The sequence below is a fragment of the Conger conger genome, chromosome 17 (genome assembly GCF_963514075.1).
Source record: "Conger conger chromosome 17, fConCon1.1, whole genome shotgun sequence".
NCBI lineage: Eukaryota > Metazoa > Chordata > Actinopteri > Anguilliformes > Congridae > Conger > Conger conger.
The window spans coordinates 39,547,832-39,568,383 of NC_083776.1; the positions used below are offsets into that span (position 1 = coordinate 39,547,832).

General features: G+C 42.4%; 1 protein-coding gene across 3 annotated transcripts in view; it reads right to left on the reverse strand.

The window, feature by feature from the left end:
* cab39l (calcium binding protein 39-like) overlaps positions 1-20,552 on the reverse strand; it is a 59,556-nt gene that overhangs the window by 14,630 nt on the left and 24,374 nt on the right. For all 3 annotated transcript variants that reach the window (XR_009705870.1, XM_061225978.1, XM_061225979.1), the window contains exons 2-5: positions 9,717-9,857; positions 6,202-6,366; positions 5,926-6,044; positions 1,365-1,533 (exon numbers count right to left, since the gene is read on the reverse strand). Coding sequence is in view for 2 of the 3 variants with exons in the window: in XM_061225978.1 (XP_061081962.1) it covers positions 1,365-1,533; positions 5,926-6,044; positions 6,202-6,366; positions 9,717-9,818 (555 nt within the window). In the remaining variant the exon portion in view is untranslated. The remainder of the gene's footprint in view (positions 1-1,364; positions 1,534-5,925; positions 6,045-6,201; positions 6,367-9,716; positions 9,858-20,552) is intronic.

A 20,552-nucleotide genomic window follows, 5' to 3' on the forward strand; every position in this document is an offset into this window, starting at 1 on the left:
AGAATAGACATTCCGAACGATTTATTGTTTAACCAATCAATCTAACAGGATACAGCTGGGCAACAAAAAACACCAGTCAGTCACATATTCCAATACTTTTGCTCACCTAGAAATTGAGTGGTGTGACACAAATGGTGATATGTTCTAAGTTGTTTAACAAATCTAGATAAAAAAAACCAGGAAATAAAGCAGAAATGTGGTCCTGTCATCTCATGTACATCTTTTGACCCCAATTGTCTTCAGTGTATAGCAAAACAAAGGAATCGACCATGTTGTTGCAATACATTTGGAGGGGACTGTATATATGTCACACACACTCTCCCAGCAGAGTGGTCTGGATGGGTGGGCAAGTGTGTGTGAAATATTTTTTTTTGTGAAGCCATGGTAGAGAGTGAGAGAAGCAAAGTGTCAAAGCGAGTCTAATGCCGGTGGCTTAAAAACATTTTGTACTTGGCATTCACTACATCCCACATAAAAGAAGCTGCAATAAGTAAAGTTTAGTCAATATATCACCCACCCCTACTTGGATGATAACAATAGAGACACAAATTTAGCTGATCACTAAAAAAAAATGTTTTTGATATCACTCGCTACATCCTTAAAGACAGTTCCAAAAGGAATGTATTTTGCAGCCTTCAAAAGTCATGATATATATTTTTTCCAAGATTGCAAGCTGACATTCACAGCTTGGCTAATCAGCTAGACAGCAAGTGCTCTGTTACCAGTTGTGCGAATGCTGGCTCTAAATTAATTTTTCACAAGCTTCCACTCTACGACTGAGATAACCCAAGGCTCTGGCTGCTTGCTATAGTGGTGGATAACAACACTCCTCTCCAGAATCCGTGTCTGGCTGACCGATGGGTGTGCAGTGATCATTTTAAGATGATTATATGCAAACCTCGAAAGAACAAAAACAAGCACATAAATATGTTCCAACCTTTGCTAGATATTTTTTAACAAAAATATTTAAAAAGCTGGACCAGTAGCTAACTCGCAAGCTACAAACAAATGACTTACACCCCTAGCAGGCATAAAGTCCTGCAAGATGCAGCCTGAATAAGAGGCAGAAGAATGCAACTGCATTAACTTTGGATACAATGCTATTTGAGAACATTTCCTCAGGAGAAAATGGTAAGACACGTAAGTAAGCATAGTAAGGTGTTTTTTTTAATGTCCTACTGCAGCTGTATCTGTGGATTCAATAAATATTTAAGCGATCAGCTGAATTTCTCACAACCATTCACGATCATCGCAACTATAAATAAACCATGTCAAAACTTATCCTGATCCTGAAGTTTTGTAAAAGACTTATAAGCGTGAGCAGGTTTTTGGTCATTTTAAACAGCAGAACAAAGGCACAGGACCTTAAAGGTGGCAAAGGCGTCTGAGGCGATGTCGAAGGTGGACATCTCCACGTAGCTGAAGAAGTCTCGGAACCTCTCCGACTGCAGCAGTGCCTTGGCCAGGGGCTCGTGCCGAATGCACTCCCGCAGCATGATCCCACAATTCAGGGCCACCTGGGGGGTCTCGTACCTGCACAACCAATAATAATCCAATAATCATCCATACACCAACAGACACGTGCATAAACATGCATGTACATGCACATGCAGACACACCCACAAACATGCACACAAATGAACACATGCACAAACAGAGACATGCACACAAATGAACACATGCACAAACAGGCTTGCACATTCAGGACATTCGCACCAAAACACACCCTCAAACACATATATGTGTACAAACACGTGCACAAACTGGTTTACGCACATGCAAACACACCCACAGAGACATACACAAACCATGAATGACAGATTTGCACATACATGCACACACATTGGAGCGACTAACAGACATTTCGGTGTAAATAATTAATCGATTGAAGTTGGTTTGATATTTTCATTGAATTAATTTGGTGGATAAACTTTTCTCTCAGCTTGCTATTTTTTTCTGTTAAAAGCCAGCTACTCACAGAAATAAGCATCACAATAACTACAAATATCCATCATCCCTACACGCACGCAAGTAACCCTGCTTTCAAGTGATGTTGAGTTGTTAGTTCTCTCAGATTTGGGAATACATCACAACTAATTCGGCCATTCGACTCATTCACGTTCATATGCTTCGTAGTTGGACAATTGAGCGAAAGGTTCTGTGTGGATGCGAGTTCCTGTCAGATTGTTAACATACAGTGGGAGCAATAATTATTTGATCCCTTGCTGATTTTGAAGGTTTGCCCACTTACAAAGAATGGAACTGTGTATAATTTTAATCATAGGTACATTTTAACATTGAGAGACAGAATATCACAAAATAATCCACAATAACAACATATCGTATTTTTGCATGAAATTAGTATTTGATCCCCTACCAATCAGCAATAATTCTGGCTCCCACAGACCAGTTAGTTTTCCATTAAGAAGCACTCCTAATCTCAACTCATTACCCAAATAACCTGTGTCAACTCGTTACATAGTTATGTAGCTGTATAAAAGACACCTGTCCACACAATCAATCAGATTCCAACGTTTCCACCATGGCCAAGACAAAGGAGCTGTCTAAGGACACCAGGGACAAAATTGTAGACCTGCACAAGGCTGGGATGGGCTACAAGAAAATAAGCAAGCAGCTTGGTGAGAAGCTGTTGGAGCAATTATTAGAAAATGGAAGAAACACAAAGTCACCGCCAATCTCCCTCGGTCTGGGGCTCCACGCAAGATCTCGTCTCGTGGGATATCAATGATCATGAGAAAGGTCAGGGATCAGCCCAGTACTACACAGGAGGAGCTTGTTAATGACCTGAAGGCAGTTGGGACCACATTCACGAAGAGAACCATCAGTAACACACTACACCGTGAAGGATTAAAATCCTGCTGCGCGCGCAAGGTTCCTCTGCTGAAGAAGGCACATGTACAGGCCCGTCTGAAGTTTGCCAAAGAACACCTGGATGATCCAGAGGAGGCTTGGGAGAAGGTGATGTGGTCAGATGAGACCAAAATAGAGCTATTTGGCATCAACTCGACTCGCCGTGTTTGGAGGAAGAGAAATGCTGAGTACAACCCCAAGAACACCATCCCCACTGTGAAGCATGGAGGTGGAAACCTTATGCTTTGGGGGTGTTTCTCAGCTAAGGGGACAGGACGACTTCACCTTATCGAGGGGAGGATGAATGGGGCCATGTACCAGGAAGTTTTGGGCGACAACCTCCTTCCCTCAGTGAGAGCACTGAAAATGGGTCGTGGATGGGTCTTCCAACATGACAATGACCCAAAACATACGGCCAAGGCAACAAAGGAGTGGCTCAAAAAGAAGCATATTAAGGTCCTGGAGTGGCCTAGCCAGGCTCCAGACCTAAATCCCATCGAAAATCTGTGGAGGGAGCTGAAGCTTCAAGTTGCCAAGCGACAGCCTCGGAACCTTAAGGATTTGGAGAGGATCTGCAAAGAGGAGTGGACCAAAATCCCTCCCAAGATCTGTGCAAACCTGGTGAAAAACTACAACAAACGTCTGATCTCTGTGCTTGCCAACAAAGGTTTCTCCACCAAGTATTAAGTCCTATTGTTCTATGGATCAAATTCTTATTTCATGTGAAAATATGATATTAAATTTATAAAATTTACATGATGTTGTGATTGTGGATTATTTTGTGATATTCTGTCTCTCAGTGTTAAAATGTACCTATGATTCAAATTCTATACAGTTCCATTCTTTGTAAGTGGGCAAACCTACAAAATCAGCAAGGGATCAAATAATTATTGCTCCCACTGTACGATACTAGGCTATAGCAAGCAATGGTGGCTATTTCTGAATACAATGGATTCAACAACAATGAGTTTGAAGAGCAGACTGGCAGCTTTAATTTCAGGGTATTTTCATGGATGGAAATGTAGGAATACAGACCAGTTAGTCGCCCCAATTTTCATTGGACATTTTAACACTGTACAGTTAAGTAATCATTTTTAACATTTGGTTGCATATCCTTTGCATGAAATGACTGCTTGAAGTCTCTGGTGATGCTCTGCCAGGCCTGAACTGCAGCCATCTTCAGTTCCTGCTTGTTCAGGGGACTTTCTGCCTTCAGTCTCCTCTAAAGTGCATGTTCAATTGGATTCAGGTCCGGTGATCGATTTGGCCAGTCAAGGATTTTACACTTTTTGGCCGGCAAAAACCCCTTTGCTCTAGTGTTATGTTTCAGGTCATTGTCTTCCTGCAGTGTACCCTCTGTAGCCCTGCTGGTGTCGTCTCCCATGTATCATTGACTGACACAACTACATCCGCATCCAGGAGAGTGTTTTTGATCTGTTGGGCCATTGTCAGGGGCGTTTCATTCACCATAGAGAGTATTCTCTGACCATACAGTGGTCTTCCTCTGTCTACCGGGTCTTTTGACATAACTGAGTTCCCCATTTAAAAAAATAAATAATAATTTGCTAATATTAAACCAAACTGTTGAATGGGGCATAACCAGGGTTTTTGCAATGTTCCTAATTGACTGATTTTCATTTCTGAGCATTAGCCTATGCATACACTTTGTATGCATCAACACTGTTGTCTTCCTCATTTTGTCACACCCCAATAACAATCTCCAAAGGCAATTGCCCCAAATCAAGACTAGACATCAACAGCTCTCTTCTGCATTCACTAACTACACAAACGAATACACCTGGCTAACGAAACACATCTGTCAAGCCAGTTAAATGATTAATCCGATATAGATGAAAATACTATCATATTAAAGCTGACAGTCTGCACTTCAACCGCATTGTCATTGTATCCTTTTGTGGAGTTTGTAGTTTATATGTTAGTTTAATACCTGACTAGCTTTTAAACTTATAGGCCCATCGGGTTCCTTTCAAGATTTCTCAAGTTTTTTTTCTTGCCACTGTTTTTCTCCCACTAGCAAGTTGTTTACCTCATATGTTATTTGGGGGCTCAGGGCTGGTATGTCTGCTTTGAAAAGGGCTACACAAATAAAATTGAATTGAATAATGATTTATTCCACGTCCACGTTGCTAGTTAAAGACAAGCTGAAATTGAAATGAGAGCAGCACTAGCATCTGCAATGTGATATATATGCGGGATTTTCTACATGGGGGAGGGTCTCAGTGTATACAGAAGTGAAACCAATCTTTCTAAGGGAGTTTTTGTAGGGCGGGGAGTGGATTTGACTGATGTCAAATGAGGATGCATGCCGCTGCATGAAGAGGATATTGGATTGGAGGGGACAGAAACAGAAAATTGACAGACATTTGATCGAGACACATGCCCACTGGCACACAATGATGTGAAATCAAAATTCAGGAAGTGGATTTTTTCCGGGAAGTGGAAAACACACACATACATACACTTTGGTGTGCAGACACAGAGGCATTACAATTGTATACATTATATGGAATAAATACTATAAGATGTGTTCACATAGTTAAGAATTGCCTAAACTGAGGAAAAAGTTAATTTTGATTTCAGCTTGTTTTTAACTGACTAACGTGTTACATGAGGATTGAGGAACACTGATAACGGCAGGTTGCTTGTGTAAATTAAAAATTGAACAATATAAAAATGAAATACACAGACCTGAAATTCATAAATGCTTTTGAAGACTAAATTGATCATTTATGTTTAACATTTCAATAGAAAAAAAAAAAAAAAAATTTTAATTGTCAGTTTTTCATGGTACATTCATACATTCACAAAAAAACAAAATGAAAAAAATTTGATAATTACGTAAAACCAAATTGAAATCGAACCAGACTCCAAAAATACCAATTCCTCAGCAGGAACATGCATGCGTACACATATACCCACACAGCTGAGCCAAGAGTGTTATTGTTGGGGAAGTACACTGAGTTAATTGAGTAAAATTCTGCATAGCATGAGAGTCTCAGTCCTTAATAACAGGGGAGACTGGAAGGGGCTCACCCTTTGAGAAGGATGAACAGGACCTCCTGGTGAGAGCAGAAGTACTCCACAGTGGGGCTGCGTGTCCCTATCTGTCGTCGCAGGATGTTATTGAAGATCTGACACACATCCTTCTTCCCCTGTGGAAGAGATACAGAACCTGCCACTGCAGCACTGAGGCTTTCCAGCCAATCAGGGGCAAAATCTCTCTCTACATCAGAGTTGGAGGGTTGACCAAGGATCAGTTTTGAATTTCAGCTAACATAAATAAGGTGAGGATACAGGTTAAGGCCTCACCTCAAAGTCGATGACCTGCAGGTTTTCCACTAGCTGGATGAGCAGGCCACTGTTGTACAGCTCCTGGGAAAGTTGAGCCACCGTCTCCGTGTGCGGCTCCTTATCGTTCGTCCCGTACAGGATCTCCTTCATTGCCACGAGGCACTTGGAAACCTCCTCAGATGCCTTGGGGGAAACATTAAGACACCCATGCATGTGCCACGCACGTACGCAAACAATCACACACAAATAATTCCATAAGAGAGAACGGAAATCTCCCCCAACTGAGGATCAGGTAAATAAAAAAGGATCCTTGCCACTTTTAACTGATGTTGGTACCAAACAAGACAAAATCAAATAGATCTACTTGGAGATATTTCAGAGGAAAGGGAGGGAAAATAAATTCCGCAGACAGGGTAGGAAATAGTAGCTCTGCCCAACATGAAACCAAAAGCACCACTCACCACTGTGAAACCAAAGCACCACTCACCACTGAGAAACCAAAGCACCACTTACCACTGTGAAACCAAAGAACCACTTACCACTGTGAAACCAAAGCACCACTTACCACTGTGAAACCAAAGCACCACTTACCACTGTGAAACCAAAGAACCACTTACCACTGTGAAACCAAAGCACCACTTACCACTGTGAAACCAAAGCACCACTCACCACTGAGAACACTGACACTGTTAAAGCAAACCTCTGGCATTCACATAATTCTTACTTCATTTACTTATCAGACTTATTGGCCAGATTTACGTACACTTTTTGCATTGCCAAAAGCGTATCGCAGTCGCAGTCATATGCCTGAAATTAAATGCTACAGCTCATTACGCAATCAGTGAATGGGACTGCCTACTAATCGCATTATGCGAATGAGGCAGATCTTGAACAATGCAGTTAAAACACCTGTTCAGTGCATTGAATATCTTCACTGCATGTGGTGATATCCATGTGTCTGGTGCCATGTAAAAGTGTATCCAGCACAACATGTCTGTCTGGTGCCGTGTAAAGGGTATTCAGCACAGGACAACATGTCTGTCTGGTGCCATGTAAAGGGTATTCAGCACAGGACAACATGTCTGTCTGGTGCCGTGTAAAGGGTATTCAGCACAGGACAACATGTCTGTCTGGTGCCATGTTAAAGGGTATTCAGCACAGGACAACATGTCTGTCTGGTGCCGTGTAAAGGGTATTCAGCACAGGACAACATGTCTGTCTGGTGCCATGTAAAGGGTATTCAGCACAGGACAACATGTCTGTCTGGTGCTGTGTAAAGGGTATTCAGCACAGGACAACATGTCTGTCTGGTGCCATGTAAAGGGTATTCAGCACAGGACAACATGTCTGTCTGGTGCCGTGTAAAGGGTATTCAGCACAGGACAACATGTCTGTCTGGTGCCATGTAAAGGGTATTCAGCACAGGACAACATGTCTGTCTGGTGCTGTGTAAAGGGTATTCAGCACAGGACAACATGTCTGTCTGGTGCTGTGTAAAAGTGTATCCTACTCGATACTGCGTTTCCAGTTCCAGCCCCGCTCACTAGTTTGATACATTTAATTTCCCGGGTTTCTGTAGTTTACATTTCATTGCTGACAAAACTAGAAATCAAACAACAGCTGGCATCAAATTTCTAAAAGTTTATATATTTAAAAATGCCTCACTGTACAACTTTTGGCGTGTATTCCTGCCCAATGTATGCTGGGATAGGCGCCAGCCCCCCTGTGACCCTGTTCAGGATAAGCAGGTTAAGATAATGGATGGATGGTTAAGATAATGTGATAGCTGGGTTCCACTGCACAGTACCGTCACTGCTCATTTTTCAGAAGACTGGAGAAGTCTGATGAAAATAAAAGTGAAAATGAATTTATGCCTTTGTGAGTAAGCATGTTTATGTTACATAATTGTGCAGGCAAGCTTAAGAGCAGACTGAAATCGAATGGTGTTAGCAATAGCATCAGTGGCTAGCATCACCACTAGCTAACATTTAGCTAAAGTTAGCAAACTAAATGCAAACACAAGTAACGTCAGCTAAATAGCTATGTTAGCTAAATGGCCTGTGTGGAAAGTGACTAATAAAACAATATCATAAGTCCTGCTATCATCAAAACACTTGGTAGCTTCCTCAAAGAATGCCAAAAGGTTTGTCAGGCATGACCTACGCTTAAGAAAACCATACTGCTATCCCATCCATCCATCCATCCATTATCTGAACCCGCTTATCCTGATCAGGGTCGCAGGGGGGCTGGAGCCTATCCCAGCATACATTGGGCGAAAGGCAGGAATACACCCTGGACAGGTCGCCAGTCTATCGCAGGGCACACACACCATTCACTCACACACTCATACCTACGGGCAATTTAGACTCTCCAATCAGCCTAACGTGCATGTCTTTGGACTGTGGGAGGAAACCGGAGTACCCGGAGGAAACCCACGCAGACACGGGGAGAACATGCAAACTCCACACAGAGAGGCCCCGGCCGACGGGGATTCGAACCCAGGACCTCCTTGCTGTGAGGCGGCAGTGCTACCCACTGCACCATCCGTGCCGCCACTACTGCTATCCCTTAGAATGCTATTATTTTAAGAAATAATTCCAGTTATTTCCCTAATGATAGATTCCAGGATTTTACATGTGGGGCTGCCTGCGGTCTTATTTGTCTTTAGTTTATGCAATTTATCCAGTACTTCTTTATCCCCCATCTCAATATTGGCTAAGACATTGAGTATGCCTTCCGGTCTACTAGTAACCTCCTCCCTGGTAAAACTCCCAACAAAGTAGCCATCAGCAATATCTTCATTCATATACAGCAGTTCTCCCATGATAATAGTCCCACCTCCCTAGCAAGCTTGTTTTATATTTTTAAAGAACATTGTATTCACACTACTATCTGCATCTGGCAGTCGGTAACACAATCCAATGTTAAGACCCTCATCTTCCTCCCCAATGAGCTTAATCCAAATATCCTCACTAGGTATGAGTTGGTCAACTCTTACATAAACAGCCACACCCCCCCACCTCTCTTACTGGATCTGTCCTTCCTAATAAGTTTATACCAAGTTCCAAGTTGTTGTACAGGCTATGCTTGCGCAATGGCACTGATCGATTTCCCATCTTTTCTAAGCTTCAAAATGGCTTGCTTTTCTGCCAGACAGCTCTCTGGTCTTCATGTTGGTTTATCTTTTCAAACAATCTATCTCTTTATTTAGTGGACATATCACCACAGGTTGTAGAGAATGACAGAGGACGTTATACTTTTCAATAGATATATTAAGTAATAATAATAATAATCTGTAATTCAGCTGATGCCTTTACCAAAGCAACTTGTATTAGTTTATTAGACTAAGTTTATTAGGCTAAGCTGGGGACAATCCCCTAGAGCAATGCAGGGTTAAGGTCCTTGCTCAAGGGCTTAATAGCTGTGCAGATCTTATCTTGACCCACAAACTTCCGGGTCCCATGTCATGTACCATAGCCACTATGCCACAAACTGCTCCTAGTAAAGTAATGTTCAATAGAACAGAATTTTACCTTCTCCGTCTTCTTATCATGCTTGACCAAGACAGCCATATTTTCTTTCAGGGTCCGCACAATGTCAGCAGGGGTCTTGTGAGATTTCCCGAAAAGCGGCATGGTGGAAGGTCTTTCCCAGGTCTCAGGTCAGAGCCAAGCCTGTGGGGTGATCCAAAGAAGCAGGGTATAGACCATGTATTTAATATGGAAGCAGGCTCTTGGCTCTTTCTTGATTTGGTTAATACCTCTGTGTCCCCTGAAAACAATCCATGCCTCCACTATCTTTGATTGTAGCTTCTAGATGGTTCTATTGCGGGTCTTTCTCTAGACGCACATTGGGCATTTTATTATCATTGTTACTTGCATTACTACGAAGGAATATTACGTTCTTACGACATCCGTCTTAAGCTTTTGTTTACAGTTGTGCATCATTGCTGGATGCATGACCTTGTTTCACTTCTGGATTGCATCCCCGCTTCCGGTGCCTTTATTTGAAAGGCCCACTGTTTGTGCTGCTCTAGGTAGACTAGCTCTGTTTGTGCCGCTCTAGGTAGACTAGCTCTGTTTGTGCCGCTCTAGGTAGACTAGCTCTGTTTGTGCCGCTCTAGGTAGACTAGCTCTGTTTGTGCCGCTCTAGGTAGACTAGCTCTGTTTGTGCCGCTCTAGGTAGACTAGCTCTGTTTGTGCCGCTCTAGGTAGACTAGCTCTGTTTGTGCCGCTCTAGGTAGACTAGCTCTGTTTGTGCCGCTCTAGGTAGACTAGCTCTGTTTGTGCCGCTCTAGGTAGACTAGCTCTGTTTGTGCCGCTCTAGGCAGACTAGCTCTGTTTGTGCCGCTCTAGGTAGACTAGCTCTGTTTGTGCCGCTCTAGGTAGACTAGCTCTGTTTGTGCCGCTCTAGGTAGACTAGCTCTGCCAACCATCCTGCACCACTTGTGACTTATTCATTGCTTCACTGACTGACTTCACTGACTCACTGACTGAAAGGCCAGTTCCTGGTTTCTACCGTAGCTTCAAGGAAATCTTATGTACAGAATTCTGAATATATAGGCTATACACCGATCAGCCACAACATTAAAACCACCTGCTTGATGAAAAATGCTTTAAATTTTGTCTATAAAAACGTAATATTTCAATATATGATTTGATTATCTGCTTATAAAAGTACACATAAGTGAATTGCATTCAAAAGTTACATTTTTAAATGAAAATGGAAATCTTGTCAGCTCATTGGGGGTGCATTTATTATTTAAATATCTTGGTATGTACTGGTGTTCATGATGCCGTCTATCTTAACAGATGCTCCAGGACCTGTAGAATTTTTCCTACATCAGTTTCACCCTCCTTCCCTCCACTGGAATTACATGGTCCTGCATGTGGTGAAACGTATGTTTCTGATCGGGGCCCTGTTGTTTTATGTACCGAGCCTCCCCCTGCTTAGTCCTCCCCCCTCCCTCGAGCAGCTAGCCAATTATGCCACTTCAGCTGGTCAAACTCAGTGTGCAACTGCAATGAACTGCAGCAGCAAGGCTCAATGCATCTTAGCCTGTTGTGCCACAGCATGTTTCAAAAATGATGTTTTTATGAATCATACATTTTCACTGGTTGTAGCAGTATTATAGTCAGAGTAGAGCGGTTTATCAAGGTGGGCTGACACCATTATGCTCAATCACCAGCTGATCAGGAAGGAGTCCAAATACCCAAATATAGCTCCAACCACATAAAACAATGAAAGGACATAACATCATAATAAATTATAATGAAACAAATTCCCATTCAATACACATTCATGTACAAATGCCTCTTCAAGTCCAAAGAACACTAAATTAAGAGTTTCTCTACCTCTACCTCCTTTGTCATTCACAATCTTTTCTTTTCTAATGAACAACAAATAACAAAATAAATTGTGTGGATAGGAGGAGGATTTTCAGAACTTTAATTAACAAAACAAATAATTAAGTTTGCAGGGTTACATAATCATTCATGCAAGTAGTATAGATTTGCTAGTCACTCCAGTGCAGGTGACTTATCCGCCATCAGTCTGAAACTAAAAAAAGCAATAAAAATCTCAACGAGAGAAAAAAACAAAACAAAAAAAAAAAACTGGTAAGTTCACAGCTCAAATAAAGCTTCTGAAATGAGGTGGACAGTAATGCTGCCTGCACACTGCGATATCGACTGTCTTAGATTGTTACATGTCACACTGCGATATCGACTGTCTTAGATTGTTACATGTCACACTGCGATATCGACTGTCTTAGATTGTTACTTGTCACACTGCGATATCGACTGTCTTAGATTGTTACATGTCACACTGCGATATCGATTGTCTTAGATTGTTACATGTCACACTGCGATATCGACTGTCTTAGATTGTTACATGTCACCCTGCGATATCGACTGTCTTAGATTGTTACATGTCACCCTGCGATATCGACTGTCTTAGATTGTTACATGTCACACTGTGCAATGTAGCCCCGACAATGAGTTGGGTGTCGCTGCAGACTGGAGTTGGGGGCGTATCAACAGCAAGGGGCATTCCAACAGCAAAACGGGCATTTCAATAGCATGTTTCTATTGGTCGATAATTAGATCTGACTGTTTTCATTGGTTGATAATACCGTGAGTCACATATATCCTCCAATCAATAGTATCCTCCAAAGACGTGCGTTTCAAAACTGTTTTTGAGGAAATGCATTCACTCAGTAAATGCAGGCAAAGAACATGCTTTTTCTAGGGACCACGTAACTAAATTTCCCACAATTCCACAAGACAATTCTACAACAACACCCATTGTGACATCTAGTTACGGTTAAGCCAATACTGTAATGGTGGGAGCAATAAACCTTCACAGTATAAGAGCTAGGACCAGCATTGTGCGGTCCTCTCTTCACCTCAGTCGACTCTTGCCTCCGCCTCACGCCCTGATCCCAACACTCAGACAGAGGCCTCCACAGCCCTGCATCACGCCCTGATCCCGACACTCAGACAGAGGCCTCCACAGCCCTGCATCATGCCCTGATCCCAACACTCAGACAGAGGCCTCCACAGCCCTGCACCACGCCCTGATCCCAACACTCAGACAGAGGCCTCCACAGCCCTGCACCACGCCCTGATCCCAACACTCAGACAGAGGCCTCCACAGCACTCCACTAGGCCTCATCCAGCTTACCTTGTGGTAACTTAAAGTGGAAAATAGTGAGTGGAAACTGTGGTACACAAATTGATACAACAACTCACCTATAGAAACTGCAGCAAAACACTTTTGTGCATGGAAAAAGGACCAATGGACATCTTTCCGAACGAATGGACCAGACGACATCACGCAGCACACGGGAACACCCCAGCATACCATCCCAGAGCATAAATTCACGGATCCATCACCACTTCTACAAGGACAGCATCTCTTTTTGGATCCAGCATTGCGGTGGATTCAGTAAGACTAAACAAGCATTCCAGGCATAGCCAGTGTTTAGCTTAGTCGTAACTGATAATGTGAATCTTCGTTTTTATATTTGCTTTGTGTTATCATTCTGACTGTTAGCTGTTTACAATTAACTTTGCAGTTATACAGCTACATAACGCTAATTGGCGCCGTACATGAAGATTATTATCACAAAATGTCGTATGTATCAATCCTAGCAATCCACACAAAGTGTAGGGTGTTTCCCACACAATCTGTGTGCCCCATGCAAGGACTGAGATGCATACATTTATAATAATGATCCTCACTACTTCGTAGAATGTAAAATCCCTTCGTTATTTGGTGGCCCTTGCCAGGAACCTAGTTTTATTGTAGAATTGTAGCAGTTAAAACTATGAAAAGTGAGGCTTAACAATACGTTAGCTGATTAATATGCGCTAGCGCTAGGTAGCTAACAAGCTTTGGTAGGTTACAACAGCATAGAAATGGAACATGCCACTTAGTAACACTGAGTTATACCCATTATTTTGCTTAATATCAACACAATACATTTCAACTACGAGGCCAGCTTCCGTCCATTGAAGAATTGTGCGTCGGTAGTACACTTTACCGCTGCCCAAGTGTGTACCAGCCGTGCCAGCAACCAAAATTCTATCTAATAACACATAAAACAATTATAAATTGGAAGTATATGTTAGTATATAGACCCATTGCTTAGTTTAGAAAAAATATTGTCCAGTCAATAGTAAATAGAAAGGAAGCAGATAGAAAGTGGTTAAGCATTGTAGGACTAGTTAAAAAAGATTAGGGCCAGGTAGCAGGCTGCCAATGTTGTAAAGATGGTCTTGTAATGTGGCAGAGCAAGTGTTTAAAGATCGCATAATGGTGAAAAACTATCATTTCTGATAGGCGACAAATGCACAATTCTACCATTTGTTGGAAAAATAAATGTAAAGGTCTGCTGTTTGTTGGTTAACATACTCATTTATAGAACATCTTAATGCATAGGCCACATTAGGATTTAAGGGTCAAAATTCCCCCTCAACATGAATTTTCACCGACAAAAAAGTAAACAAAGAAGTAATTTGAGTCAGCTATTCAATCAGTTAATCACTAAACAGCATAGGATTATGATGTTGGTATGTTTTAACTTGTCATGTCTGTGTTATGTCATGACGTATTGTGTATATATATATGTCTGTACAATTTCTATTCACATTTATTGCCATTTTGTGTCCTTATTCTTGTAGATTTCACCATATTCATCTGTTGGCTGAACAGATCTGTTCCAAAACATTGTCTCCACGCATCAGTGTTCAGACGAAAGGCTAATTTTGCCTGGCTGGACAGTAAGTTCTCTCCTTCACATACCTGTCGCAATATACAGGTATACCTCGATTTACGAAGGGGTTACGTTCCTGAGAAACTGTCCATAAACTGAAATATTGTAAACCGAACAGCATTTATCATTGATTTAATAGAGATACGTTCCGGGCAGTTGATAACAATCAAGAAAAAAATAACAATAATCTTTAGGCCTATTTTAATTCATTTGTAAACCATCAGAACATTTGCGTGGTTATTAAATTAAAGTAATGACTGAAACTGCAATGGCAACTCCACTTAAAAAAAACACATTTTAAGTTTGTAACCAAAACATGGCTGCCAACATTGCGCCTATGGCCAGCAACGTGCATTGTGCAGGACCTCTCAGTCGCCCGTCACTGTATAGAATAAAATTATCAGTGCAATCGCAACAACTGAAAAGTAGAAATTTAGACATCTGCCTAGCAAACGAGTTGATCAATACACGGGCAGATGTTAATGTTCAGTTTGTAAATGAAGTCTGCCTCTCTTCCATGCTTAAATGTAACCCCCATTTTCATATCGAGGTGACTTTTGCTTTTTGGCTGGCGCAAATGTTAAATTGAGTAAATCCCAGAGCTTCGCCCTCCATTTGAGTTCAAACTGGTAAATGTGCTAATGCAAATTAGGCTACTGTAGACGGTCAAGTGAAACCGTTTAATTCCAGTAAAAACGTTTCAAGCACTAGCGGGCAGTCAGTTGCAATGTCTGCTGACTTTTCCTAGCAAAAACGTTTTTCTCCATGTAAAATTTAGTTAAAGTGAACATTCCATTCGTTACATGAAAAAATGTCCCTAAAATGTTGTCTTCGTAAATGTGAAAATTCATAAATAGAACTTTCGTAACTCGAGGTATACCTGTACTTATTTACTTTTATCACTCTGTTGTTACTGTAAATGTATAGACCAATTTTAAATGGTTTCTGAGACAGGCAGTGTTAACTGGCATCTCTTTACCAAAGCCTTCAGGAATGAATACCATATCCCCTATGGGAACTAATGGAAACTAACTAAAAACAAATAAAGCAGTGTTACTGTCCCACTGTGAGAAGCTGATGATCATTGTCATTAAAATGCAAAAGTTTTGATTTTCATTTTAGATTTTTCTTTAGTTTTTTCAACTTTGCTGCTGAAACAAGCAGTTATTGGCTCATTACTATATTTTACCTGTTAAGCTCCGTCTTCATATAAATATAAAACTGTATATGATCAGGTTTCTGGAATAGTGTGTAATAACTTACTAATGTATTAAAGAAGTTATGTACTTTGATCAAGAATGATGCATCGTAATTATTAAAACTTTTGAAATGAATGAAATACTGATTATACTGATTTAAAGGGATTATGTCATGAAGACCTGGCTTTTCAGGCTACTTTATCCACAGGCAAGTACTATTTTGAAGAATGGGCTTCATAGGAGAAGGGAAAATATACCACAGCTGCTCTCAATGACAATGATTACTGGCCAGTCTCCAAGACACAGATCAACAGCTGATCCACATAGCCCTAACAGGTGACGTAGCCTCACAGTGTTCTGGACAGAGAGTTAGCTCACGATGTTACAAACAGTGTAGCTTCCATGACGAATCAATAAAAAAGTACTTCCAGATCAGCTTTGTTATTTTGTGTGTTTGGTCATTTGTTTAATTCCTTCTTGGTATGAGACATGTACACGATTAGTCTCGGCATACGGTGACAAGGCAATAGAGCTACCCCGTGACAGTGTGGTGGGGAAGCTGTTGCAAGAGATGAACCGGGCAGGCTTGTACAAAAGTGTAGCATTGGGGGGTTAAGGTGCTGTTCAGAACATCGTGAATAAATCTTTGGAACATGGTGAACTAACACAGGCTTTCAAACACAGGTCAGAGAGTTCCAGTCGGCATGTAGGATCTTATGATCTAAAGAGATTTATTTCTTTAACTACCCGATAGAATAGCACCAATAGGGACACCAACAAGGAAGGAATTACAGTTGGTTGAGTAGATGGTCAGGAAGGGGCTGGAGGGATCTGCAGGCCCACTATGATTTTCTCAGAGAGGGACAGTAAACCAGTGTTCACACGATGAGCGATTTGGTCAACCAGTTGCCAGAAGTCCATTCATAGAACCTATGCACTTGTAAGTCGCTTTGGATTAAAAGCGTCTGCCAAATGACTAAAATGTAAATGTAAATGTAAATGTTATTAATTGTTCATAGGTTGAAAAAGCATAGGTTGAATTACTCTCATTGCACAACCACAGGAAGTGAACAATAATTTACATTGTAAATGTTGTATTGTGTATTGCCGTTCTTCACTTCAACAGAAAATCTGTAGCTGCACGAGATCACAATGATGAAACATCGGGAAGCTCTTGCCTCTCCCCTCAGCCCAGTACCTTCAAGCGACCCGTCAACTAAGTGGCTCATAACATGAGTCCAGCACCACACTGCCATTCCTGGCAGATGAAGAGGCGGACACTACAGTGCTATATAGGTCAGTGGGACCAACCTGAACTGGAGGAGCCTCTCTGTACCCTGAACTGGAGGAGCCTCTCTGTACCCTGAACTAGAGGAGCCTCACTGTACCCTGAACTGGAGGAGCCTCTCTGTACCCTGAACTGGAGGAGCCTCTCTGTACCCTGAACTGGAGGAGCCTCTCTGTACCCTGAACTGGAGGAGCCTCTCTGTACCCTGAACTGGAGGAGCCTCTCTGTACCCTGAACTGGAGGAGCCTCTCTGTACCCTGAACTGGAGGAGCCTCACTGTACCCTGAACTAGAGGAGCCTCTCTGTACCCTGAACTGGAGGAGCCTCTCTGTACCCTGAACTGGAGGAGCCTCTCTGTACCCTGAACTGGAGGAGCCTCTCTGTACCCTGAACTGGAGGAGCCTCTCTGTACCCTGAACTGGAGGAGCCTCACTGTACCCTGAACTAGAGGAGCCTCTCTGTACCCTGAACTGGAGGAGCCTCTCTGTACCCTGAACTGGAGGAGCCTCTCTGTACCCTGAACTGGAGGAGCCTCTCTGTACCCTGGTGACAGCAGGATAACAGAGCCATGTGGAGAGGATTCACTCAAGAGCCAGAGAAGTGGGCAAAACCCCTTTAATTCAGCCCTTTCACAAATTTGGTTTACTACATAAAACCCTGCTTTTGGGTACAGTAAAGGTGATACCATAATGTAATGAGGGAATAGAACAGGGATAGCTAGGTTCAAATGGTAAATGACAGAAATCGCCCGGTGCCAATTCAACTTTTCCCCGCCAAGTTATTACAAGACAAAAACATTGTTGACTGCTAATCGTTGATTCTGAACAGGCCTGCCGTCATTCTCTTTCTTCAATGTCACCAGGGATGTGCTTTTTTCTGATTAATCAGGAAAGAGGCCTTTTTTCTGATTAATCAGGAAAGAGGCAGAGGACTTGGCGATATCATTCCGAAACAAATTGAGATATTGTCGTCATTATGTGATCGAAAATAGCAGGGGAGAATGTGTGGTCATAATGCCACATTCAAGTGATCCAAACCCAGGAAACCCAGCACATGGAAAGTCTAAAGAATACAATTTAATTCACTATATGGGAATGAATGCGCGCGTCAACCATTGAGGAATGAACCTTGGCTATTCTCTAACTTTGACACTGCCATCGACCGTGACACAATGGCTACAGTAGAGCCACTGCCATTAATTACAATGGATTCATTCCCTCAGCGTCCGATGGCTGATGCCGATTGCTGAAGTTGGTGGCTGCAGTGTAGCCCTGCCCTTTTGGGCAAGCTTTTCGATTTTGAAATTAAAAATATTAACCATTGGGAGAAGGGTATATTTGACGGGCTGCAGAGAATACACACGATGGCAGCACAACTCTTAAACCTCCCCCCAGTTGTTTGCCATGGAGTACCCATTCATGCCTCTATAGCTGGGTTCCTCTCGAGATTGGGGAGTTTTTTCCTCCCCAATGCTTGAGGGTTTCTCTCCCCTAAGGGCAGGGGCGGAGCTAGAGGGGTGGTGCAGGGTGGCACCCGCCACTCCTATGATCTGATTGGCCACACCATGTGCCACCCCACTGGCTCTTAATGATCATTGTGTGCTTTGAACGCTCAAGAAAAATCCTGCATGTGATGTGAAGAAGAGTCTTCTATGCAACACTTTTAGACTAGCTAATGTCTTCATGTGGTTAGCTCAGCTGTCCGTCTGGTTATGCTAGCACGGACATGTTGTTCACTGTTAGTACAGCTAACTAGTTTTTACAAATTAAGGCTCTTTACTTTGTCCTATTGTTTAAGGTCTTTAATTTCTTTGTATGTGTTCTCGGGTAGACTGAACTAAGAATGAAAAGGAAAGGGGCTATTCAACACTTCTTCATTAAGATTCAACACTTCGTCATTAAGGAGGAACCAGTGCAGAACAAGCTGAGAGCACTGAAAGCAACACATGTCAGGGTCACGGTCAGCCTGAATGCAGTTAGGGACCATCATGTGTTGAACAAAAGGGCCAGACCAGCACCCATGGACACTCCATCCTCCTGTCCGCCCTGTCAGCAACAGGCATCTGTGGCACAGCCCTGGACTGGATTGAGTCCTATCTCTCTGGTCACTCCTTCCAGGTTGCCTGGGCTGGTACGGTATCGACACCTCGGCCCCTTGCCACAGGAGTTCCCCAGGGCTCAGTCCTAGGCCCGCTTCTTTTCTCTTTACACTCGTTCCCATGGCCCTGTGATCACTGCACATGGGCTATCCTACCACTGGTATGCGGACGATACCCAACTCTTCATCTCGTTCCCACCATCTGATACACAGGTTTCAGCCCATATCGCTGCTTGCCTGAGTGACATCCAGAGCTGGATGGACAACCACCATCTAAAGCTCAACCCAGGTAAGACTGAAATGATATTCATCCATGCTAATACCTCTCCCCATCCGGAGCTCTCCATTTCCCTCGGGGATACCACACTCATGCCATCACCCAGTGCAAGGAACCTCGGCGTGGTGATGGACAGCAGACTGTCCCTTTCCAAGAACATTGCGGCGGTGACCCGATCATGCAGGTTCTTCCTTACAACATACAGAGAATCCGCCCCTTTCTCACCCCCTACTCGACCCAGCTCCTGGTCCAAGTGATGGTTCCGTCCCACCTGGACTACTGCAATTCCCTCTTGGCTGGCCTCCTTATCCCTGGTTATGGGTATGCACTTTGTTGTACGTCGCTCTTGATAAGAGCGTCTGCCAAATGCCATTTGTAATGTAATGTAATGTTAACCTACTCAACTACTGCCTACATTTGCTGCACCTAAAGGTCCTCAAGGTAGAATATTGATGAACTCAAAATGTTATTAACCCACCATGTAGCAATATATGAATTGCTCTTTTGTATTGCTTACCTGTTGGAATGCACTTGTCTCTTAATACATTTTGGGTGAAAACAGGTAAAGCTGAACACCTCAGTATGTTATTTCAAAACTGTCATTGACTGAGACCTAGACAATTCCAGAATTGACCATGAGGATTACGTTCCACAGACTCAAAAAAAGGTGGAAGAAAACAAAGTATATCAAGACAGTTGCTGATGTCCTACTGCATACAGCCTCCCAAAACATTGCGCATCGTGGCCAGAGTCAGAGGACTCAGACGACAAAGAACACTTTTTGGCCATTATGGAACTGATTGCCAAGCATGACCTTTTAGCAAAATGGGAAATGGAGCATAGCAATGCCAAAGTGTTTGCCCCCTTCCTGATTTCCCTTCTTTTTTTCCTTTTTTTTTGCATGTTTGTCACACTTAAATGTTTCAGATCATCAAACAAATTTAAATATTAGTCAAAGACAACACAAGTAAACACAAAATGCAGTTTTTAAATGAAGGTTTTTATTATTAAGGGAGAAAAAAAATCCAAACCTACATGGCCCTGTGTGAAAAAGTGATTGCCCCCCCCTGTTAAAACATAACTTAACTGTGGTTTATCAAACCTGAGTTCAATTTCTCTAGTCACACCCAGGCCTGATTACTGCCACACCTGTTCTCAATCAAGAAATCACTTAAATAGGACCTGCCTGACAAAGTGAAGTAGACCAAATGATCCTCAAAAGCTAGACAT